General features: G+C 41.3%; 1 protein-coding gene across 2 annotated transcripts in view; it reads left to right on the top strand.

Annotated features, from left to right (window-relative positions):
- KCNQ5 (potassium voltage-gated channel subfamily Q member 5) overlaps positions 1 to 25,933 on the top strand; it is a 516,174-nt gene that overhangs the window by 437,548 nt on the left and 52,693 nt on the right. Inside the window, exons 8-10 of one of the 2 annotated variants that reach the window (XM_024576602.4) lie at positions 7,348 to 7,442; positions 11,339 to 11,365; positions 19,642 to 19,862. In XM_024576602.4, coding sequence (XP_024432370.2) covers positions 7,348 to 7,442; positions 11,339 to 11,365; positions 19,642 to 19,862 — 343 coding nt within the window. The remainder of the gene's footprint in view (positions 1 to 7,347; positions 7,443 to 11,338; positions 11,366 to 19,641; positions 19,863 to 25,933) is intronic. The other variant, XM_024576605.4, reaches the window with a different exon arrangement.

The following is a 25,933-nucleotide window of genomic DNA, read 5'->3' on the forward strand; positions in this document are numbered from 1 at the left end:
ACAAACCACTGAGAGTCTCTATTTTTTTTAATTTCCAAGTTTTAAAAGAGCACTAAAGATAATCATTTGTTTTCTTGAAGGAAAAGATCTCCAAGTAGCAGGAGTTTAAGATCTGAAGCCAAATGATGAAAGAGGTGTCACACACTCTAGTGCGCATGCAGCTGCCCTGGGGCCCAGAGCTGACAGCCTTCCATCCTTGGTGATTCTTAACTGGCAGAGGGGTGTTTCTATACTTCTAAAGAACTTTTCTCCTTACCATTTTTTATCTTTTAATTATCTTTTCATTTGTTTCTTACCCTTTAATTTCCAGAACAAAATTCTAAATTCCAACCTGTGTATGTAGCGCTATTCCATGGAGTACTTGCACCCCCCCAGGCACCACGCCCTGGCTACACGCAGGCCCATGATGCACCTCACATACACCTAGCCTACTTGCTCATGAATAAAGATTGAATCAATTTAAAACCCATACTAATTTACTTATAGCTTTTTATTATATATTTTCTCAATCAACACCTATTCAAAATACAACCACTTCTGTGTATAGATCTGTGCTACTTCTAGATATTTAAAAAGGACTCTATATCAAAAACCACCTTAGAATATTAGTTATTCTGTTAAAAGTGAGCCCTGTGAGGTGCATCCCTTGCGACGACATAGAGCTGTGCTGCCCGATGCAGTGGCCACTGGCGTACAGGGCTACTTAAATTGAGAAAGCCAGTTCCTCCGCAGCGCCAGTCACATTTCAAGTGTTCAATAGCCGTATGTGCCATTGACTACCATATTGCACAAGGCAGCTATAGAGGCTAATAGGAGGAACTTTCCTAATCTCACTTATCATCATCAACTACTAAATCGGGCAAAAGCAACTGCCACCTGACCTTGAACATCAGTCAGTGCTCCTGGAGCAAACCATTGGAACAGACATGTTATATGTCCCCTCGGGTAACCCCTAAAACATGGGGAGAAGCTAATTGAGCAGTTTTGCCTGAAGATCTAGAATTTTATTTTATGGAACTTGGTTTTGTAACATACTGTGACCAGTAACTGAACTGTACAAACATAAGTAACAATAAAGCGAAATCATTAATTTTTCTTTTACTTAGAACTTTAGCTCATGTGTTGTTCTGAATGAAAAAAATAAAAGACTGCAAAATGAAAGGCTTGAAACACTCAAGAACACCTTTAAAATCTAATCATAGTTTCAGTAATCAAAGTAGAAGCTACTAATTTAAGAAAGCAATCGTTTCCTCCCATCCAGTTGCAATTTATTTATTTATTAGTCATGGGAATAATAGTATAATTATTAAATGTACTCACTGTTCTTCCTTGCTGACCCTCAGCCAGAATTCAGGGCTTTAAACCTTGATTATATAGTACAGAAATTGCTTGTAAGGATGCACTAGATTGAAAAGCAAGCTTCATTTGCTGATCCATTTATTTTCTTACCCAATAAACCTGCCTTGGATTCCAAACATGCAAAGCATCAACAGCAAGAGCAATCTCATTTGTTTTAAGCTAGAGCCATTATCTTTCTAAAAGGGCATGAAATGCCCATATTGCTTTGTCATTCGGGTGGTGAGACAACTGAATTAACCAGCATCTCAGGGTTTTAGGGGAAAGTGCAAACCCCACCCAGCAGCTTACAGCAAATTTAGCTGTGTCAATATGCTTGCATGATTCATTTAAATTAACTTTTCATTTCAAGGGGAGCACTCCGGGAAAAGAAAGTGCTCTCACCAACGTTTTGAATACTTTCCCAAATGTCACAACTTTTATTAGTAATACCTAACACTTATGAAGTACTTTTTAGTTTGCAGAATGTGTCTGATACATTATGTCCCTTGATCCTAAAGCCAAACCTAGAAAGAGCTAAGACTCAAATCCCTGATGTCTGAATTTGAATCCATTACTCCTTTCATAGAGCAGCAGTTAGTTACATGTTAGAGGTTTACCCCTGGAGAGAGAGAGCCAGTTCAGGGTGGAGCCAAGATGCTTTAGTAGAAAGAAAACAGGGGAATTAAATGAAAGTTTGTGAAATAAATGCTGACAAATGGGCTTATTTTCGTGAAAGGGAGACATTAGAAGATGCTGCTATAAGGAAGCTAGCTGGTCCACAAGGAGAAAAATATCTATCCATCTGTCTAGAAACTTTGGCTTTAACGAGTAAAACAACTGCATTTTTACCCAGTTACCTTAAAGTAAGGCCACCAGTCAGTAAACTCAAACCGCTTATACATCTTTTTAGTGCTTCAGTCATAAATAAGAACAGATGGGGGGTTGGGAACCTGGTGTAAAAAATATAGCAGTAGAAGAAAAGAAAACATAGGAAAGCTAAAGTAGTGAAAATCTTCTAGAAAGTAGAATAAAAACACAGAGATGGAAAATAAGACAAAAAAAGAAAGGAAACTTGGATGATCCATTCAGGAGACCAAATATCCAAGTAACATGAGTACCTCAAAAAGAGTACTGGGAAACTAAGGGGAGGATTCGTCAAAGAAATATCACATTATTATTCTCTGAAACAGAGTGGCCACAGGAAGCAGGCCCACCAAGTGCCCAGCCCTGTGATCAAAAAACTGCACACCGAGGATATCATGGTGAAGGCTGAGAACACTCACAAAAAGATGGATCTTAGGATCAACTGCCTTCTGGGCAGGACGTATCCCAAGGGTCGAGAATCAGAGTCGTGCTGGATTTCCTCATGAGTGACGCTAAAATTAAAAAACAGTAGAGTAGAGAAAATGGTTTTCAATGTAGAATCCTATAGCAGGCAAACTAATTATTGAGTGTAAGACTAACATAAAGACATTTGTAGATGTGCAATATCTGAAAAGTTTACCTTCCATTTACCCTTACTAAAGAGGCTACTTTGTGATGCAGTCACCGACCTGCAGTGTCCGCGGCATTGCGGCTGAGACGAGACAAATTCACATGGACTACCGAGTCCTGTGGAGGAAAAGGGACTGCACAGCCACTCTCTCAAGGGGAGAGCACCCTGACCCTTGCCTTGACAGGCTTTTATTGCTTTCCTGGGCACATTACAGTGAGGATGGTCCTCATTTAACATGCACAGGTTCACTTTAGGTGGTTACAGAAAACAAGGGAGAGGGTGTTGCCAATTACATCAAAAAGGAAGGATATTTGCAAATGTAAAGGGAAAAGTGGTTGAACTGGTTACACTGGTCCTTGGAAGGTTTAGCATAGATTTTAGGAAGTTACTTTAAAGATATGCAGAGAACATTTGCTGCCTCAATTCAGGGTGAAGGAGTTTTAGCAAAAAGCAAGTCTCATAGCAGCCTAGGTACAATGCAGGCCTGATTCCCCATGGGAGAACCTATCCGTGGGTGTGGGTCCTGTGTGCTGGACCTCACTTTCCACTGGCCTTTCCGAGTGGGAGCTGGGCCCACGCCATGCAGAATGGTCTCCTATAACTTTATGTGTGTGTGTATCTCATTTTTCCCCATTTGTCCTCTGATGGACACTTAGGTTGGTCCAGGTCTTAGCTACTGTGAATATTAGTCTTTGCTAATGCTGCAATAACATAGAAGTGTAGATATCTCTTTAATACCCTGTTTTCATTTCCTTTGGATATATTTTCAGAAGTAGGAATTTTTTGAGGAATCTTACACTGTTTTTCATAGTGGTATATATATAAGTTTAACCACGAAAAAGAAGGAAATCCTGCCATTTGCAACGACATGGGTGAGTCCTGAGGGCGTTGTGCTGAGTGAAATAGCCAGACAGAAAAAGACACATAGTGCACGGTAGCACTTATATGTAAAGTCTTTTTTTTTTTTTATTAAGTTAAACTCCTAGAATCAGAGAGTAAAAAGTAGTGGCCAGTAGCTGGAGTGTGGACGAAATAGGATAAAAAGGATACAAACTTTCAGCCCTGGCTGGTGTAGCTCAGCAGATTGAGTGGAGGCTGCAAACCAAAGGGCCACCAGTTCAATTCCCAGCCAGGGCACGTGCCTGGGTGTGGGCCAGGTCCCCAGAGGGGGGGTGCACAAGAGGCAACCACACATTGATGTTTCTCTTCCTCTCTTTCTCCTTCCCTCCCCCTCTATCTAAAAATAAATAATTTTTTAAAGGGGGGTTTGGGAGTGGAGGCTTTGAGCAAAAAAGAAACAGGACTCGTGGACATGGACAACAGGGTGGTGATTGCTGGGCAGAGGGGAGTATAGGGGGACTAAATGGTAATGGAACAAAATATAATAAAGATATATTTTTTAAAAAAGAAGTTAATTGATAGTGCCTCAAACTGAAAAATCAAAATACATAAGTATGAGTACAATCCTTAGGAATTAAGATTCTTAAAAATAAAAGCAACAACTATAAAAATGGACAGCAGTGGCATCTAAGGAACAAAAATCAGTGAGAAGCAAGGTGGAAAAACAGATTACTGTTTCTCATCCTGAATCTTCTGTATCTCTGACATCTTAAATTATGTACCCTGGAAATAATCAGTTTCGTGTTAATTATACCTTTGGATGGTCAGCTGAAGTTAAAATTTTTAGAAAGGGTCAAATGTGCCATAGCTATAATACTCCAGACAACACAAACTAAATGCTCCCTAAAAACGTAATTATACTGACATTGTAGTTTTAATTATAGAGCAAATTATGAATTTGTTTGGCTGCCTTGAGCACTGTGGTCACCTCATAAATGGTAAATTTGCCTTTCATGTTGCTCCTTGTTGACTTATCTTTTGGAGTATGTATGCCATATAAGTTAAATCTTTCTGGGGCATTATTTTTTTCTTGCTAACCACAATGTGATTTTGGCTTGAAATATGGGAACATCAGCTACTTGATCTTTTGGTTGTGATTTTAAATTTCAGTTACCAGAAGAGAGAGAGCTAAGGACCAGGCAAAGTTGTTAGAGTATAAGAATAATAGAGCTATTCTTTCCACATTCGTCTCGACTGTTGTTAACTGATATCAGTCCTGAGATACATTCCACTTGTTTCTCCTGCACCTCCCATTGACAGGACATGGGTAAGAAGGGAGCGATGAAAGGGTAAGAGCTTACCCACTGAGATTACCTTGATAGAAAAAGAGCAAGAAGCCAGGTCTCATTGTTAAGATCTTCAATTTTCTAAGAGTGGCCTCTTTTGCCCCCAGTTCTTTATAACGTTGGCCGTGATGTTCTGGTCCCATTTTTTGCTGTATTGTTGTGGATTTTTTTTTTCTCTGGTATCTAAAAAGGCATAGACCTGCTGTATGCTTCTAGTTCTACATGAGTCTTTCTTTCTCAGGAAGTATCTGAGCTCATGTATATTTGCCTTCTATGGAAATTGTTTAATTAAAGCATCTATCTATGCCTTCACAGCATTGAGGTTCTCTGGGCCTCACTACAGAAGAAGCTGCAATAATAAATCCATGTGTTTTATCAATTACTCTAGACCACTCTACTGTTTGTGCAATATTTGCAAAAATTAACATTGAGACAATGATAATTGCTTTATTCTCTATAATGTGCCATGATGCTTAATGTAAGTTTTCACAGATTTGCAGGATAAATGAGCATGGGCCATGTAAGTAAGGCTCTAGGCAAGAAATGCTGCTTCAATTATTTAAACCTTCCTTAATAATATTTAAAAACCCTCAGGTCCTGCTATATATTTTTTTAGTTTTTAATACCACTTCTTGAACATGTTATTGAAGTATAATGTGCATACGGAAAAGAGAATACAGCCCGAGAGAACGGCGCACTCCTGTGTCCCAGAGCGAGAAGCAGAATGTGGCCTTTCAGCGCCCTTTCTCGATCACTGTCCCCCAGGGGAAGCCACAGCACTGCAATTTAAAAATGTGTCTCCCCTGAGGGGCTTTTCTGGACTTTAGGAGAATGGAATTACAGAATATGTACTCTTTTGTGTCTTGTCTCTCTCACTCACCATCATTGGTGTGACGTTCATCCGTGTTCTGGAGCACAGCTTCAGTGTACTCACACTGCGTCCCGTTCCATTGTTAATGCTCACAGTATATGTACTTATCCTACGTTGGTAGGTGTCTGAGCATTTGCAGCTTTAGTTTATAAAGAACAGTGTTGCTTCCAGCGTCGCAGTATACATATTTCAATGAACACGTATAAACATATCTGTTGAGCACATAGACAGGAGTGTGTGTCTGTGTCATAGGATCTGCATGTGTTCGGCTTTAGCAGGTACTTGCAGACAGTTTTCTGAAGTCGTTGCGTGGATGTTTAACTTTTTGTCTAGCACACGTTTGTTCAATGATGTTCTCAGGAAAAGGAGCATTACCAGATCGCTGCTTTCTTCATTGTGGGGTTCCCCACTGTGAATGGCGGTCGTGTAGTAGGAGTGCGACCTGTTTAAATGACTTTGCCACATGACATTGAATGCTTTGATATATGAATTACAATAAAAATTTTCTCTTCGGATTTTGGACCATTATAAATGTTTTCAGACTTATCACAAAGGAAGAAATTTGCCAAAATCAGTGTGGAAAATACGTTCAGGCAATGGGCAGTTCAGAGGGATGCTTTTCCAACAGGCAGGAAGTAGTCGGCAATGGGCAGTGGATGGGCTCCGAAACCAAGAGCCAGGCAACCTGAGATGGTGCCAACCCTGCCAACCCTCTGTAAACCTCTGATCTTATCTGAGCCTTTATTTTCTCATCTGCAAAATAAGGGGTCTTGAGTCACAGTCTGGGAGGATTACATGGAAGTACCGCACAGCCTACAGGTCAGGTATAATTACATGAAGTAGACAGAGCTTCTGTTTCACACCAAGGAGCTACAAACGTATTCCGGGACCGCGGGATGAAATCCTTAAGTGCTTTCCCGTTGTAGTCCTCCAGGAGACGTTTTCCTCCACCTTGTTTAGCCCTGCTGTGATCACTGCCTCCATTTTTAGCATGAGAAGTGTTACATAGTTCAACTTCGCGGAATTTCACTAAATCAGTAGCATACCCTGGTGGTCATTAGTTTACTCTCTAGTTTACTTGTTAGTTTACTAGTTGCATTGTGGGTTTCAGTAGTCACTTGCCTCCATCTTATCGAATGGTGATTAAAGGTGTGCAGTCGGGTCCTGGCAGGCCTGTTGGTAGTTTACCTCCGGTCACGTCTCTCCCTACCCAATTCAGAAAGTGCTTCATGTTACACTTCGTGCTTTTGTTCTGCGGTGTCAGTTGTTTCGATGTGACAGAATATGTTCAATAGCCACCTGAAAAACGCCAACGTGGTCCTCTCCATTTGGGCGTTTATCAGGGCTAAGGAAAAGATTCTTAATGTATATTAACTTACAAATAGCCCTTTATTTCATTCTATCTTCTTCTCTCTTTTTTTTTTTCTTTTCTATGTCCCCGCACACATCGCATGCAGTGCGTTTGGCGTAGCTATGCCGCCGACGAGAAGTCTGTTTCCATTGCAACCTGGAAGCCGCACTTGAAGGCCTTGCACACCTGCAGCCCTACCAAGTAGGTATCAGTGTGACGGCTGGCGCTGTAGTCGAGTCTCTTCCAGTCTGAAATCAAACTCTGCACAAGCGCGCACGCGCAGTGTCTGTTTGGGGCCTATCTTCTTCTCGGCTTCTCCTTGAGAGATTCAGCCCAGTAGCGATCGGGCACAAAACTCAACGGATTCAGTATCATTCCTCACCATCCATAGGGGCTTAAAATGAAAGGAATTTAAACTTTTATAGAGATTTATTTCTACTATTTTATGTTTATTTTCTAATATCTCATTTCATACAACCCACCAGAACCCTAAAGGTCAGCACAGTATTTTTGAAAATTAATGGTTGTTCTAACTCCATGCATCATCCGACCCCAAGCGGAAAGTGCTTTGAGAACAATGTATGTTTGCCCGCTGGAGTTCCTCAACGTCATTGCCCATCCAGACCTGCTTACAGGATGGTCCTTGAGCTTTCACTTGCAGACCAAACTAGTATCAGTAGGTGAGTAAGAAAAGAGCTGGAGTCCTAATAGGGTTATAGTTTACCATGAAGTGATGGGACCAAACATTAAAATTTGGAATTAGCCTTATTTGCATTTCCTTGGCCAAAGGAAATCACCTAGCCACGCCCACATGCACAGAGGACAGGAAAGTGCCACCCTGCCACGTGCCTGGAGAAAGAGGAGAACCAAACATTAGGAACAGTCCTCATGGTTGTTGCCACTGAACTTTGACTTTAAAAAATAAAAAATCCTTAGTCCTGGAATCCTGGACTCCAGTTCAAATAGCAGAGCACATATTAAATCATAATCTCCATCTAATTAAAGAAGTCTTTGAAACAACCAAAGTAAGTCAAGGTAAAGGCTTTCGGAGAGTCACCCTGCTGGATTACCATGGTCAAATCCCTGGACTGTTCAAACATTATCAAACTGCTTATCTGACTTAGTATTTTAGAGCACTAGCCATTTCCTTCACAGCCCAGCAAGACTTCAGTCCCAGTGGCTTCATAGGATTAGGCACCTAACCACTGTGATTCAGGCAGAGACGCTTCTTTCCTACTGGTGTGGAAGAGAAGTCAGCTGGGGAAAGCTTCCTGACGTGTCCCCTGGCACTGCAGGCTCAAAGGACATGTGTGAGGCAGCAGAACACGCACTGCAGAGGGGGGCAGGCATCATTCACTGACGGGTCTGCTCTATTGCTTCCTGTCCTGCCCTGGGCTTCAGTCTTCCCACGCACAAGGTGAAGGGCAAGACCTTGTCTAGCTAACTTGTAAGCTCTAATGGGGCATGTCTCCTAAAAGTTGGTGGCCAAACTATGTCAGCACCTGTGATGGAGACAGTCCTAGAACGCCAGGATTTTAAAGGGGATGCAACCTTTGCAAAGACAGAAGTGTGGGTGCTGTTGAGTGAATGTGTGGAGGAGAAGCCTCTTTTCATTTAGATTTTTAAATTTAGTTAAATTCCCTTACTGAGTACTGGACTCTTTCAAAGTTGTAGTATGGCAGTGGGGGTGGGGGGGGGAGGAATATAACTCTTGAGTCATCTATCCCTTGGGAGTATGAATCAAAAATGGGAATTACATAAAAATTGCACTTCTTTTCTTCATGAAGGGTTCCAGGTCCATGCATAAGAGGAAGGGTAGCAGAAAAGCCAAAAGAAAGTTCTCAAGTGACCAAAGAGAACAGTCTGTTACCATATGTGATCATTTGGCTTCCCACTTCCTCAGTTTTTAGATGAAAACTCATTCTGAAGCCTGGAAAAACTGTTTAATAATTAGCCATATTCTTCTAGTATATAAACTATTGTTTTACTCACATAACTTCTTTATCTTCCTTTGAGATTTTCCCTGTTTTAGGAGGGGGCAGAGGTGGAGGGGAGTTTATACGAACACACGCATTCACCCTGTCCCACTGTGGCTGTTGGCCAGCCCCTCAGTCTCCTCTCCCCACACCCCGCATGAGCCCCTGAGACTCAGCCCCACTTACTGAATAACAGGTGTTGGTCCAGAACGGCACAGAGGTCACTGGCAACATGCATGGAACCCTGGACGTCCTAACCGCTCCCTCAGCAGACATGCTTCATTGTTCTAAACTGTAGTGGGTCTGAATCTTTCACATTGTTTTTCTTTGTTAAACCATCAAGAATGTGGTGGTAATTACAGCCTCTTTCCAAAAAAAAGAAATGTTTACTGTCTAAAACATGTAAACTTTGCCTACAGTTTTAATGTAGTCACAAACTCCCTGAAGCCAAGTTCAGAACCTTTGCTTTAGAAAGCAAACCTGCTTTAATCAAGTGTGTAGGTTTGTGAGGAGAATAATTTACAGTGACCTAGAGGGATATTTTTACATTTATAAAGCTAAGTGACTTATGAGCACAACGTGGTATGTAGAGAAACAGACCAAAACTTATTTCTATTTACATGGTGTACTTTCCTGTCACATTCTGGGCTTAAAGACTTCTGAAGGCAGAGGTCATTCATTCATGCATGCACTCATTGCCCAAGGATTTACTGAGTACTTACTACGTCCAAGGCACAGGGAATGAAACAGTGGAAGAGAAAAACAAACAGATTAGGATCTCTGGCCTTGGGAGCATATATTCAAGGGCTTCTGGGAAGAGACAATAAAAATAAATAAGTAAAATACGTAATCGATTAAGTGGTGATGGGTGCTGAAGAGAAAAGTAAGGTGGAGAAGGAATTTAGGGAGCATTAGGTGCTGCAGTTGTAATGGGTGGTTGGTTGACAAAGGGATCATATTACCAATAGCATTGTCCTCATCGTCATCATTAAAAAACATCAACTGTGCTCTTGCTCCCCGCAGTTCTACAGATACAGTGGGATGACTTGACTCTACAGCCTCACCCGAGGGCGTGAGATACGAGAGAGGTGTGAGAACTGTGCAGGGAGAGAGGGGCAGGGCGTCGGCCGTGCGTTCCCACTCAACCTGCCAGGGATACACTCCACAGTCTCCTACTCACCTCTAGGGTCTGGTTTGTCTCTCACATTTCCTTTGAGGTCTCTGCGGTTGCTATTTCAAAATTTTGTTTCAATAACAAAAGTATTTATGGAGGGAACATGTATTTCTTGATTTTCTTCTCAAAGGGAATGAAGACTACGCAAAGGGTGAAACACAGGTAAACGTGCCGTTGTAGGGAATGTGTCAAATAGTTTATGAAGCTATGGGGAATTACCACGCTCCGAGGATGCCCGGTGGTATCTTAAGAAGTGGGAATTTAGATATGATCTAATCCAATGCCTTCAATTTATTCATAAGAAAATCAGGACCCACGAGAGAGTGAGGTGTCTGCCTAGGGACACACAGATCACTGGCACCATGTCCCAAACGCCTGAATTTGCTAAACTGGGAAATTAAAAACACCACCCAACACTAGGTGAGAAGCGCTCTAACAGATTTGCTCTGTGCCTGACATGCTCCAAGAGAATTCCTACTTTATACAACAGGAAAACGTCGGTCCGCCTCAGCAAGTGACTGAGGTACAAATCACACATTAACGAATCCAGATCAAGAACCCAGAAGTCTGGGTAAAGCAAGGGGCTACAGCTACCGTGTAACCAGCACTGCTCTAAGACTCTCTGCTAGTGCTGGTTGGATCGGAACCACCTTGTCTTAACCAGGGATAACCCTGGCCATTACAGTCTGTACTTTTTAGTTACACATAGGCAGTATTGGGGTTTTGCTAAGTAGATAATGTTATGCTATCTCTGGTCTGTGCCACAAAGAATATATGTCAAAAAGTTGGGTACGTTTATTATAAAAAAAAATTGCTTCCATGGATCTTGTTTGAAAAGGATTACTTAAGGTATTTGAGTCCTCAGTCTCCAGTTTAGTCATTGCCAAGTGCTATAAATGTTTTCACCGGTTTATCATCATTTCTCTTATGTCTGCACGCACCTGAAGGAAAGAACAAGGGGAATCATCAAGCAGGTTTGTGCTCTCTTCTGCTACATGTTTGTTTATATATCTGTGCCTAACAGATGTTTTAAATGTGCCTCATGTGCGGAAAATCGATCAACAAATACAAGATGATTAAAAGTGACCTTTTACTAGATTGCCTGCAGAGGTTGCTGTTTTATTGATCCCCCTACCCCCTCAAGAGCAGAAGTGTCTTTCACTAACTCACTCACTGCTTTTTACAATCTGCTGGGCATGGGATATTGTGGGGGCAAAATAATACATACAGTCTTTGGCTATCCCTTGCTACCATTTTCCCAGACAGAAGTCACACCCAAGTATTTAAATCTCAAGAAGCAGTACAAGATATACTCCCTTCCTCGGGGTCCTTCTTTTAGAGTGAGAAATTGGTTTTCGTTGGTTCATTCATTTGTTCGTTTTTGGCAAAAGCAACACTGTGTACAGGAGGTGAGAACAGTCTCTCTGTGGCATGTCCAGCTCACTGAGCACTGAGGTTTACTCAGGTGACCTGATTCAAAAGAAGAGTCCCCCTGACTCCCATCCTTTAGGAAGAACATAATCCTCCCAGAAAGTTCAACAAATAATTTGGGGTCATTCTCCCATGCCTTGGAAGGGAAAGCTTTACTGGAGTAAACAGCAAAGATTTAGACCTAGAGAGAATAAGAAGTGGGTAACACACTTTAATCTGTGTTACTGAGTACCAGTAAGTACCCAGGAGTCTGGGTTTGGGGGCAAACCCCTAGAGAACAGAGCCAGGTGATGGTGTGAGAAGTAGCAGAGGCAGAACCAGCAGGAGAATCCCATGTGCCTGGCAGGGAAGAAGGGAGTCAGGTCTTTTGCCTGGTATTGCCACTTGCTTCACTACCGAGGCAACAAAGGCATCCTTTGTCCAGAGTCAGCCTCTGAATGGGGGCCAGTGTGGGTCCAGAAATTGTTCCTTTAGCTTTGTCAAAGTAATGGCATTAATCGTGATATATTTATACAGTATTGAAACTAGTTTTGCAAGTTCACTTGGGGTGAGGACGCTCTGGGTCACCCATTTCTGCATCATATTAACACTTAAAAAGATTCACACACCAAACCATAAATGCATTCGCTCATGATGGTTGATAAACATGGTAGGATGTTCAACATCAAGCAGCTCTTCGGGGTAGATGAGCCTACACCGGGGAGGCCGTTAAAGCTCCTTCTCTTATTTGGCAGAAACTGAGTTGGAGCAGACTCTGCCATCCTTCTGTTGTGAACACTTTACTTGAAAAAAGTTACACCGAATAAGTCATAGCCATTATAAGCCATCTTAGTGTCTTCGGTGATATTTGAAAGGCTTTCCTTGTCCCAGGAGTTATCCTTTTACAAATTATCTCAAAGAGTGATTTGTCTCCAGTCATTAAGGTCTTTGGCACAAACCTCATAGCCACCTGAGAGCAAGGTCACCTGTCATGATTGCATCCTCCAAAACAGGGCTGTTGACACCTGCAGGGGAAGTTTGTAAATCACGGGGATGGTCTTGCCAAAGTGCGACCTCTGTGGCAGTCCTGCGTGAGGGGCCCCCTTGGGCTGACACAATGATATCGCACTTTTCCCAGATGTTAGCGGGGCAGAGAGCAATGACGGAATTAAAAGGTAGCTGTCGCGCTTCAGCCCCTCGGTCCAAAACTGAACCTCCTAATCAGCTCAAGATTCAAAAGCCTACCAACCAAGTTTTTTAAATTTCATGATGCTCATATATACCCGCAACATTAAAATGTATTCTGCATCTGTGTGGCTGAGGTTGTCAAAGATAACCCACCTGAGGGTTTGAATATGTGCAGAATAACTGAGCTAAGTGATTGCCTTAGAGAATAACACAGAGAGTTCTTGCTTCTCTGTGTCATTTGGCAAAAACTACCTGAAGACAGTTCGTGAATTACTACTTAGCGTGCACGCTCTACGTAACGCTTCATACGCTTACGTCTTCTAGCCCCTGAATACATATCACAGCACCCCACAGAAAGCTTTGACAGAGAATGTGCTCAGCAAATAATTCTTAGATAGTGTGATCAAATGTTGCTGATCTCAAGTAGTTTGTGTAAAAAGGGATAAAACATCAACAAAAATGGCAGAGACACATAAAAACAAAAAAAATTAAAAAGTAAAAACATTTCAATAATCTGAGGGAAAAAAAGATGAAGCTCCCATTTTAATATTACCTTGGCTTTCACCTTGTTGTGTTCCATAGGCAATGAAATTTATAATATTGCATAATAAATGCAAAAAGACTATTGTAATAACAATACAACAGTGCCATCTTAGGAAATGATAAATTGGCCCTTACTCAACCAAAATGTGCACAAAGGAAAATGCATTTATAATGAGAATTCTCCCTTAGCAGGGAACAGGTCTGGATCCAGAATATTGTTAATTAACTCTTGGCCCAATTTCAGTGGGAATGATAAACAGCACCCAAGTGCAGAGCCCTTTGCAGTTTGGGGCCATCAGGTTATTGGTGGTGATTCAGATAAGCAAACTAAATACCCTGTAGCCAACTCACCAGGAATCTCAGAGCCTGTAATCCCCTAAAATCCTTCCTCCTGGTGTTTCATTGTGTTAAGATCAGGTAGCAACCCAAGTGTAGATGGGTTCAGTAGAGCAGCCGATACCCCTGTCCCGGTGCCTGGCACTTACTCCCTCTGAATGAGAAGGCCACAGTTGTAGACAGGGCTCTACATGGAGAGGTTTTTCTCTCTGCAGAATGGATGGAGACCTCACACTCTTAGTTAGCTAGGTTCCCTGCTCTGGAATATTCTTGTTAAGGAGATTTTGTCTTTGCACACAATTAGGGTATGTTTAAACAAAATCCCTTCAAAATTAGGGCACTGAGAAAGACACCCAGTTCTGACACGGCTCAGCATTGTTTGTGACAGATCCAACTTTTTCTTGAAAAATACAAACCATCAGTTCAAGAAAAGCTCAACTAACAACAGTGGGAAAATAATGTTTCTTTGACTCTTTGGTAGAGGGTCAGGTACCAATTACTGTCAGTCTCAACTGAGCCTGCTCTGTTCTTTGTCTACTGAGACCATGAATACAACTTCCTAAACATCATTTAATTATTCATTTTCCTCTGTCTTCCCACTAAAACAGTTCTAATCTCACAAATGTGTTTATTAATTTATCCTAATAACTCATTCTATTAAGTAATCTTTCCAACTCACTTTTTAAACTGGACAGATTTTCTTTGTTTTGGTACAAACTGTCACTTTCAGAGAGCAGAACTGGCCTACAAACCCATCCAGCCAGATTAAGCCAGAGTTCTCACCTTGAAGCTTTATGTCCTCATCCCTCCCTCCTTGACAAGGAGATCAGTGAGCTGTCAGGCAGTTTGTGGATTCATCATTGCGCTGCTACAAGAAGGCTTCTACTTCTTCCTGCCTGTTAAGATTTTTTCGCTACAAGAATGGATCATACCGTCAGAGTTTCAGGGATTATCCATAAAGCTGACTGTCTCTGCTTACCCCGTCTCCTTAGTCAACCACTGTTGAATGTGTGCTTCGCAGTGAAGCTGCCTCGCTTGCAGTTTATGAGGAATTAACAGAACTCTGTCAGACTTCTTGGTAGACTATCTAAAGTTGTTTTAACAAGTGCTTGTGAGACTGTTATAAAGATGCATGTCGCAACAGTTAACGCACAAATGAAAATGATGTTTTTATTACATTACATTACAATACTGTGCTGTGATCCGCTGAGTGCTTTGTCCAAACTGCTCCTCTGTGGATGGCTGTATCAGGCTTTGAGGAGATGTGGGCTCTCAGGAGAGAAGACTGTGTTCTGATATTCCTTCCGCATTCATTTTCCATTATTTCAATTTCCTTTCTCTGTCCGCAATGAATGAGCTGCATGTGTTGTTACATGCAGCAAGACTAGGCCTTTATTTTCAGCATAGTCAACTTGTGCCGTTATTGGCAAAATGTTAGATCATTTCACAATTTTTTCAAAATGATTTCTTCTTCTGCTCTCATTTATTGATGGAAGGGAAGAAAACACACCATAAGACTTAAAATAAGTAACTTTTTTCTATTGAAGTAGCAACCTGGAATCTTTTCTTCTGTCTTTTGAACATGTATGCAATCTGACAATCAGGTATCTATATTAAGTATAACCGCAGGTGTTTCATACAAATCAAATTTTTTTTTATTTCAAAGCAATTAATGTTATCAACTTCGTTGATTCTTGTAAATATTTATTTTTTTAAGTTCTGAAATATTTTGTTCCTCAGTCATTTATACTACATTGTATTGCTATTAATTATAAGGGTTGCTATGTTCTAAAATATTTATATTCCTATTTTCATATGAATCAGATGCTAACACCATCATTTTTAATGCCTATTCCAAATCTAATTATTTCAACCTAACCATCAACGGCACTAGATATATTTTGAGTGGCACTCAATTAAACTACATAGTAATTACTGCTTAAATATTCTGTATACTTATATCTGAAAAAACAATATAACCAAATAACTTTGTTTTTCAAAATGGAAAATAAAAGCCCTCAGCACTTTCCTGGTGGTGAAATGCTTAGTAATGTGCTACTCTATTTCCCTCACTCCTAGTAAGTTCTGTAGTAGTAAGCAGAAGCTCTTCAGAATGTACACCACACGGAAGCAGAGGTACCCAGCATCCCAGCTATTGACATGAGACTTGAGAATGCCAACTAACCTCAGGTGCATGACCAGGTTACAGCGCCATCCCACTTGAGCCCTGTTCAGAGACTCACTCTTCCTAAGGACTTCTCGAATGAGGTTTTCAACCGGCTTGTAGTTTTCCTTGTTGCCTGTTGCCTGCTTTGATACTCTCTACCCTTGAGACACATTTGTCCTCTTGGCAGGGTCCCACGCAGTACTGGCAGTCAGCCCCTTGGCGCCTCCTTGTGGTAGGACAACTGCTGAGCTGCTGCACGCACTGGATTGTTAACGGCTCACTTGCCATATTGTGCCTGAGGCGAGAATTTGTAGAAAGCTTACCCGATGAAGGGCTAAAACGCTAATTAAGTATAACAAGAACTACGGAATTCTAAGTCCAAGAGGATTACTGTGGGTTTATAGTGATGCCACACAGTTCCCTGGCAGGGAACATCCCGTAGCAGACTGCATGCTGGGCCCATTTGAGTAACTGGTCCGTCTGGCTCCTAGAGAGGGAAGAATTCCCTTGCAGAGGGGCTGTGCAGACTCCCCTGAGTACCGTCCTCAGCTGGGGATGTGGGACTACACGCTAAGCGCTACGATCAATGACCACAACAACTCTTTGGTGACTTTCTCCCAAGGGAGGCCTCCTTGTTGTTTCCTAGGGATAATCCTTGTTATTCCTCCTTAAAACAATGTCACATAAATCTTCCTCAAAAATCATGTTTACTGATGTCAGACACACACTAATAATAGTAATAATAATAATAATAATAATAAAAACACAAAAGGAAAATAATGAAAATTTCAGTGGGCCAGTGAAGAATCTATATTTCTTAATCAATGTGTGTTTTCAATAACAGCCAACTAATCGGTTTAATAGCTGTCTAATCAAGATGCTCTGTTGATATCCAAAGGGGAAATGAAGTAGAAAAACTAATAAAAGTGAGCTTTTTGAAAGAGGACACAAGACCAGATCTTTGCCTTGGAAAAGAAAATGTGGCCTGGCTAAGCAGGTCTGGATTAGGATCTTATTCTTAACTTTCATACATTATGTCCAAAAAGAGAGTGAAAATATTACATTTTTTAAATTTAGTGTGCCTAATATGTTGAGTTAACTTTAAAATAGTTCTTGAGAATTTTTTAAATAGTAGATATGGGCAAATATTCAAGTAATTTAGAAGGACAAAAAGAGAAATGGTACCTAGAATTCATTTATATCAACTTTAAGGGCTTTAAATGGTACTAAGATTCAGAGAATAATACTTTCGCTTTCTATTAATTCTTAGGAACAATATCAAAATATTTCAAAGGGGTGATTGCTAAAAATATTTTCATGGGAGCAATTGTTTTTCAATATTTTGTTGTTATAAATAAGCTATGGTGGATTTGATGCTGATACTTATTTTGGATTTTTTCCCTTTTTTAGCAATTGAAATTTTTTAAATGAAAAATTAAATTTCATATCAAATGGTTTTATGATGTATTTATCAGTTTCCTGTTCATTTAATAGGCCTAGGAAAGAGAGAGATCTCGAAAGTCTGAGAAAATAATTTTATGTTAACTAAAACGCAGCCTTCTGTAGTAATTAGGTTCTGTTAGTTCCAGAAAAGGTAATCAATTAGACAAAGAATGGTGAGAACACTTGCAATGAAAGCTGTGTCAACTTAAGCCATTCATTAACCTAAATAAAGATGCAGAGGTAAGCATATGTTCCTGAACCAGCTCATCGCGAATTCCAGGGATGGAACGGATGTGCTGACACTGAAAGGAGATTTGAAATTTTTACAACAAAGAAAAAAAAAGCTTGAGGAGAGTAGACATTTGGGGCACTATCCCTTGGAGGACTTGTGTAAATGATTTGAAGGCTTTGGATGAGGTGGAGAACCTAGCCTGAGATAAAAAGACGCAGTTTTATGACCTCGCTGCCGTTGCTCACTGTAATCTACTGTTTAATCACACGCTCGTCAGTGCAGACAGAGCCTGTGCTGCTGGGATGGTTTTAAAGGACTCTTCAACTCACCTGACCCCATCGCAGAGCTGCCCAGCCTGTTCTTTGCATGTGCCTTCAGTTAGTCGTGCTGGATTTGGCTACGTCTGCGTTTCCGAGGGGAGCTGTCGGTTGCATGGTCAACTTGTTTATTGTTACCAGGACTTTCTGATCACCATAGTTCATTATTGATTTGTTTTCATGTGAACACACATAAAACAGTGGTGTCTTTTTTAGAATATCATTTGTTAAGCAGCTAGGCATGGAAAAATAAATGTTACTGTTTCTTGTTAGCTGCAAAACACATATCCACTAAACACATTTGCTGTTGGCATGCTGCAGTTGGGGACAGTGGACATTTCGGTAAGTGGAAAAGAGAAGGCCTCCACTTCGTCTCAGATAATCTGTGTCCATGAGAATTCTTCCTTTGTGCCCCACAAAGGCTGCAGCTGGACCGCAGGTCCCCCCGCATCTCAGAGCAGCTGCCCCAGGTGACTCCACTCCAACCCATCACCCTTCATTTCCTCAGGCCCTGAAAAGTTCTGGCCCTCTCACTCGGTAACAGTGTCACTTTCTAATAAATAGCACACTGTTTGCAAGTGAAACAACACACACAAAACGGGTATGCAAAGCTTCTTACAGTTCATTTGACTCCCGCAAGAGGCCCTTAGCCATGTTGTTATTTTTGTCTCCATGCGAGAGATGAGGACTTCAAAACCCAAGTCTCCGGGATTCCCACCTGTCCTTCCCCCCACCGCACCCCATCTCTCGATTAGAAAAACAGAGAGATGCACTTTGGATTCTGTTGTTGCTAATGTTTCCTTGATCAGCCCACAGCAGTCCAATCCTAGCTGGCACCTGAGAACTGAATATCCAAACAAATGTAATTTACCAGTAGCTGCCACAGCAAATCAATACACCTGTTTGATAGCAGGAAACTGTGTTAGTGAACATAACATCTCATTCCATTAATCAGTCATCATTCATTACATGTTGGGGCTGTTCTACCTGGCGTGGTTTTGTCTCACAAGAATGTATGTGGACATAATAGAAGAGTGGTGTGCAGTGTTGTATGTTTAATATTATGTGTGCAGTGCTACCAACCGCTGTGGGAGTGCATGAACTTACGGACACCATAACCTTGCCTGGAATACAAAATGCATGCAGAATGTAGACATATATGAATATGTAACTGTCTCCCTGTTTTCCTGTAGAAATGTTTAGAAATACAGAGATATGCTCCCAAATAAAAAAAAAAGTAACTTCCTTTTAAATCACAAATTTTGAGGTTAAAGCTAAAATCTGTTTTGAAAGCAAACACCAAACCAGTTCTTGGGTATTTCCAGTGTAATTTGTGTACAAAGTACTGTACTTGACTTCAGACCTTTCTATGAAGAATCCAGGAAGGGCGTGTGTACCTGTAGTGTGAGATTGACTTTAAATGAATGTAAACAGAGAGATTAAACAAAGCTTAAATCTTCAATATGAGAAAAATATATTTCTATGCTCCGACTTGCTGGGAACACTTTATTTATTGAAATGTATATGACCATATACCATTTCATCAAATTACTTACCCATGGGAAATGGCAGAAATTGCTTGAAATGGAATAATCGTACCTCTGTTGTCCACAGTCAGAAGCTAAGTTTTAAGGAGCGGGTGCGCATGGCTAGCCCAAGAGGCCAGAGTATTAAGAGCAGACAAGCCTCAGTAGGTGACAGGAGGTCCCCCAGCACTGACATCACAGCCGAGGGCAGCCCCACCAAAGTGCAGAAGAGCTGGAGCTTCAACGACCGAACCCGCTTCCGGCCCTCGCTGCGCCTCAAAAGTTCTCAGCCAAAACCAATGATAGACGGTAAGCCCTGCTTTTCCATAACCATTTTTAACTTGATAGGCTGTAGTGAGTGAGATTTTGCAGTAATTAATTCTCCATGGTGCCACCTGAAGATAGAAGGAAACAACCTCAGGGAAAGAATCGCTCGTTTGTTTTATTGGAAATTTATTCATGGCCTTGGGCAAACGTACGAAACATATGTTTACTCTTGGAAGTGACTTTGGCAGCCAAATCCAAATTTCAAAGAAATCAAAATGTTGTTAAGCTTGCATTCATATCTGCAACACATTATTATTTATCAGACAAGGTCTATGGCCAGATCAGCGTGACTGTCGTTCTGATGTGTAGATTCTGTCTGGCCAGCAGAGGCCCAACGCCCAGGGCCGGTGCTCTGTGAGCGTCGGGAAACACATGGAGAGAGTAACAGCACCTTTGGGGACAAAAATAAGGTGCCATTGTGCTTTCCACTACGTTCCGTTCACTACTAAATCAGAGACCACTGCTTATTTTCCCTTAGAAAAATTCCTGTTGCAAGTTCTTATCTAATGATAAGTGGAATTCCAGTCCTCCCAAGGGGAATTAACCTGTTTTATTTATCATACTGTGTGACAGAAGCCTCCTTGCCAGGACATCTTACTGATTACCACATAATTTTCATGTTTATAAAATAAAGCATTTTCTTTTTCATTTAAGATTAGCTTGGTTTTCCTTTTAAGTATGTCCCCTGGGATTTCTTACACTGGGAAAAGAACCAAAATCAAATAGCATCTTCCATTTATGCATGAAAACTGCGAAGGCTATCAGTTCTTCTGTTCTCATTCCCTTCCATAACCTGTATTTTCCCAGGCCCTGAAAGCCTGGGGGATAAAATTAACAACCAGGAGTCATAATCACAGTAATCTTGGGCTCCCAGCAGTGAAATCCCTGAAATCCCAGTCCGTGGGTCCCTTCCAGCCCATTCAGAGATCCTCAGGGGCATCCCCATTCTCGAGTGAGCAACATAAGACCCCCCTTCCCACTTCTTCATTCTCTACAATCCCATGGACACCATGCTGTCCGAGTAGATGGCTGGCAGCTGGCCCGATGTGGCCCTCGTGGCAGGGCTTGCAGCTCCCACCTCGCCTGCAGGTCATGCTGATCCTGCCAGCTTCCCCCCACCAGTCACTTTGCTAAGGTAGGAGGTGGCCCCTCTACCAGCCCTGGACACTTCTCCATCAACCCCTGACAACCCAGATTTTCTGTGTCCTCTCGTTTCCACACTCTCCTCCCTAGGAATTTGGCTGAGAGCCTCTGAACAGCTGAGTCAAGAGTTACCAGTTACAGGGCTTTATGTTGCTCTCAAAATAGACTTTCTGAATATAAATGAGTCCCTCCTTTCTGGAAGGCAAGTTGGCAACATATATCAAAAGCCTTTACATAAGCCTAAGCTTGGATACATCCCACCCACCAATTCCACTTCTGGGATATAATCGATACAAAGAAATAATAGCAGACATTAGTAATAATGCTATAAATTAAAAATTATTGACATATTGACATGAAAAGATGATCACAAAAAGTAAATTATTCCAATTTGCTGTGTGTGTGCGTGTGTGTATGTAAATTTATGTATTTTATAGTAAAATGTCTGGGAAGATTTTCAACGTATGAAGTTACCTGCCTGTGGTGAAATCATAGTTATGTTTTGTTTCTTCATTTTGTTCACCTGTATTTCCTCCAAACCCCTCTCCTTAACGTCGATTTCCTCCCAAGTGGAAGGAACAGCAGGTCTGAGTGCTGGAGATCCGCCTTCTTGACTGCAGACATAAATTGTCTGATGAGGTTTAACAGCTCCTGGGACAAACAGAGCGGCTGCATTGGGCTTCATGGCTGCCATAAAGTGCCACAGACCGCGTGACTTAAACAAAAGAAATCTATTTTTTCACATTTCTGCGGGCTAGAAGCCTGAGATCTCCTTGGCTTGTAGACGGGCACCTTCTCCCTGTGTCTTTGCTTTATCTGTGTCCAGGTTTCCTCCTTTTGTAAGGATGCCAGTCATTTTGTATTAGGGCCTATGCAGATGAGCTCATTTTAAACTAATTATCTCTTTAAAGACCCTATCTCCAAATAGAGCAACATTCTGAGGTACTAGGGATTAGGACTGCAACACGTCAATTTTGGAGGGATACAGTCCAGCCCAGAGCAGAGCCCCGGCTCACCACATCACAGCATCTCCAGGCAAGCTGGGCTGTGCCTGTATCTTCACACCTACCTCTGGGTTCACACTGGGGGAGAAACGTGCACTACCCACAATGGGTCCACACGCTTCCAGCCTGAGCTTCAAAAAGCATCCGACTCTGTGCCGTGAGGTCCTTACAGCCCGTTGAACACATCTAAACATCATATTAAAGAATCTGGATTCTGAAAGTGAAAAATGAATTCTACTCGTATGTTTAGCCAGAGGAAAAGCATTTTTCAAAGACTCCTGGAGTCAGTACTATCCATCACAGTATTTTCAGTTACTGCAAAGGTGTCACAGAGGTCAGACAGATTGAAACAGAAGTCCTATTCTCAACCAGACCACAAATTGGAAAGGTCTCCTGCCATTCATTTTCTACATCATTCCATACAAGTGCAGCTCTGTTTCATTAGAAAGGAATTGCTTTTCTCTGGTTGATGTCCATCTCAATTGGTTCTGAGCTCCCCAAGTGACGGGAGGCCTGATTGCTATTCCGTTGAAGTAGGAATGTTGACTGCCCACCTGGAAGAGACCATGATTCCTGACTCCTCATTTATCCAGGAGTCCGGAATCCTTACCACTGATTTAACTCAAGGTTAGGTCTTAGGAAAACAGCAGTTCTCTTTTCATACAAAACAAACAAACAAACAAACAAGCAAAAAAACCCACCTGAAGTAAGTTCAATTGCAATAAACTTTACTCCTGAATTATACATTTTTATTTATAGTGCCTCTCCAGGTTTTAAGCATTTCTAAAACCCACTTACTACTCATAGAAAATAATATATAACACTAAGGTCAATTCCCAAATACAGGGTAAGACCAAAGTAGGTTTCCAGTTGTTTGCAAAGAAAAAATAAAATAATTAATAAAAAATACTACAAGAATAAATTCTGTTTCACATACTCCCAACTGTAAACCTAATTTGGCCCCGCCCATATTCCAGAGCTACTTGCTCACTCCCTTCTAGGGTTCCTTTTTCTACTTCTCTCACTCCCGCACGCATTGCAGGCTTCTCATCGCCCACTAACAGCTCAGGAGGAGAGCGTGAGCAGCAGAAAGAATCGTGGAAATTCAGGGTGGCCTTCAGTTAACAACTAAGTTACACTAGGAAAATAATGGGCCTATAACTGAAAAATACTGTAATACAAAAACAAAAGAAACTTAGGATTAATCTGTAAGTTTTAACAATTACTGTGAAATCTCCTTTACTGTAGGTGGTATTTTTATAGTTTAATGATGCTTACAAAAGGTTATAAAATATTTCATGTTGTTTTTATTTACTATAAATTTGGGTGAAATGCACATATTACACTTAAAAAGGGCACAGTTGCCTCCAATAGTCCCCATTCGCATGCACCAGGGAAGCAGAAAATGTTGAAGCCAGAAATTTACAAATGGCAAAAAGGGAAGAAGTAAACTGTTAAGGGGCTGGTGTGATATTTCCACAGCAAATTTATTCTGATCAATATGATATGAGTAGTATTTTTAGTTTATAAATCCAATAATAAGAAATAGAAATATTGCACTAATCAATAAATAGTAGTTAAGCCTCTTCATATAATTTTTTTAATTAGGTAGGATCTGACTCCAGGTTCCACAGGTAAGTGCAATTATGTGCTTTTTCTCTCTCTGACTGGCTTATTTCTCTCAGATAATGTCCTCCAGGCTCACCCATATTGTTGCAAATAGCAAGATGTCTTTCTTTTTTAAGAATAAATAATACTCCGTTGTATAATATATACAATGTATCATAACTTCATTTCACTATGTACATGTATATCAAGTCATCATGCTGTATAATTTAAGCCTATACAATTTTGTTTTTAAAATAAAAAAGAAATTAGGTAAGATAAGTGATATTTTTATCTTAATATATAAGAGTAGTAATGATAAAAGTAACATTTATCAGATCTTTTTCTGTGGCAGGCATTCTCCTAAATGCTCCACTTTCATTATTTCATTTAATCCTTTCAATACCTCTATAAAGTAAATACATGATTAGCCCCATTTTATGGCTGAGGAACCTGAGACTTTGAAGCTAGGTAACTTACTAGAGTCGAACAGATACAGGTAAGGGAGCCACAGTACAGACCCGGGCAGCCTTATTCCACAGTCCTCCTGGAGGTCGCCTTCTCAGATGTACTCCCACAGGGCATATTGATTTGCCTTTAAGAATCTTTAATATCTTTTTCCCCACTACCTCCCCCCATCTGCTCTCACTATTCCAGGGTCAATTGGTCAGATCCCGTCCTATATAAACCATTTGACCTTGCCACTATCCCATCCCGTTTTTCTCCCAACCTCAGCTGCCAAACCTCTGAACTACATCACCTTTAAAGACTGCCAGAGCTAGGAGATTAGGCAAATTGGGGAAATGACCTCTAGATGACAAGTATCTGGGAAGAGACTCAGAATAGCAGCTGCATTGGGCTGCATCTGTTTACCTAGGAGGGAGGCAAATGGTGGTCATCTGAGGCCTGTTTCAAGAGGCAAAAAGTATGTCAAGAGAGGGACAGCTGTCAACAATAGACGAGCAAATGGAACGTGGCAAACTGCAAGTAAAAGGGATACCCAGCAGCCAAAACTGACAAGAATGAAACTAAAGTACAGCGAGGGGAAAGTCCGGATTTCTGGTGACCGGTCGCTACCTAGGACTACTATACTTGCTGGACCCTGCACGTTCCCTGCATGCTTGGGAACGCCTTTCAGAAGTACACTCAGAGTACAGTCATCTTGATAGAGAAGGATAGGGAGGTAGTCTGAGGTAGTTCCACCATGCAGTGCATGAAAGAATCTGTCCTACAAACAAGCCTGCAGAGTTTAATGCGTTTAACACTGTTTTCACTTTAGGGGAACATATCAGTGCTGCTGGGCAATTCTCAGGGCTCATGCTGGCTGCTATGGGAGGTACAATGTCACCAGATGTTTGTGAGAAAGACTAGCTGGACCCAGGTACAGGACATGTGCGGGGTTCACCGGAGCAGAAGCTGGGTAGGCTGAACATGCAAAATACCTCCCAGTACCCTCATTCAGGCACTGCTAATATCTCTTCTCTCTTCCATGTTCCTTTCTCTGCTCAGCCAATTAGGATGCATTTGGTTGCAGGGCACAAAAGAAGCAAATTCAAACACCATAAACAATAATGAAATGTATAAAACCACATATAAATAAGTTCAGAGGTAGGACAGCTCCTGGCATAGGCCATCAGGGTCACTTCTCTATGATTCTCTAGTCTTCTTTGACTCTGCCAGTCCCTACATCTGCCTCCTCCTCAGGCTGGGAGCAAGATGCTGTAGCAGCTTCAAGCATCTTACCCAGACACGATACTGGGAGAGGCAGAAAGGGGATTGTCTTGTGCTGGTATCTCTTCTTAAAGTGAAGAAAACTGTCCTTTCATGTCTTCTTTTGCAGAATTGGGTCTCATACCTAAAGTGATCACTGACAAGGGCAATGGGTGTGGCAGTCACTGGTCAGGGCCCAGCACCTGAATCTGGGGCCAGAGTCCCCGAAAGCACATGGGTCACGGTGGGGCTGTAACTAGAAAGATTTCAGGATTCATGCTGAGAGATTGGACATTGGAAAAGAACCTCTAGTGATGTCTCTGATAGAGCCAAGAAAGTGAGGAGAAAGAATTCCCTTAAACATGTTTTCTCCCAAATATTCTGTCTACAGGTCACTTCTGTTTCTCTAAGTGGCTATGCTTTTTAAATATAAAAACCCAATTTGGAATTTTTTTTTGCTTTCTTTTGCCACATAATTTTTATGAGACATGAGCACAGAGGCCTAACTCTTTGAATTTCAAAAGGAAAAAGTGGTTGAAGGAAAAATAAATGAATTCGCATTTAAGTTATATAATCCTTCTTCACATGCCA

This window comes from Desmodus rotundus, chromosome 11 (assembly GCF_022682495.2).
Source record: "Desmodus rotundus isolate HL8 chromosome 11, HLdesRot8A.1, whole genome shotgun sequence".
In the NCBI taxonomy this organism is placed as follows: domain Eukaryota; kingdom Metazoa; phylum Chordata; class Mammalia; order Chiroptera; family Phyllostomidae; genus Desmodus; species Desmodus rotundus.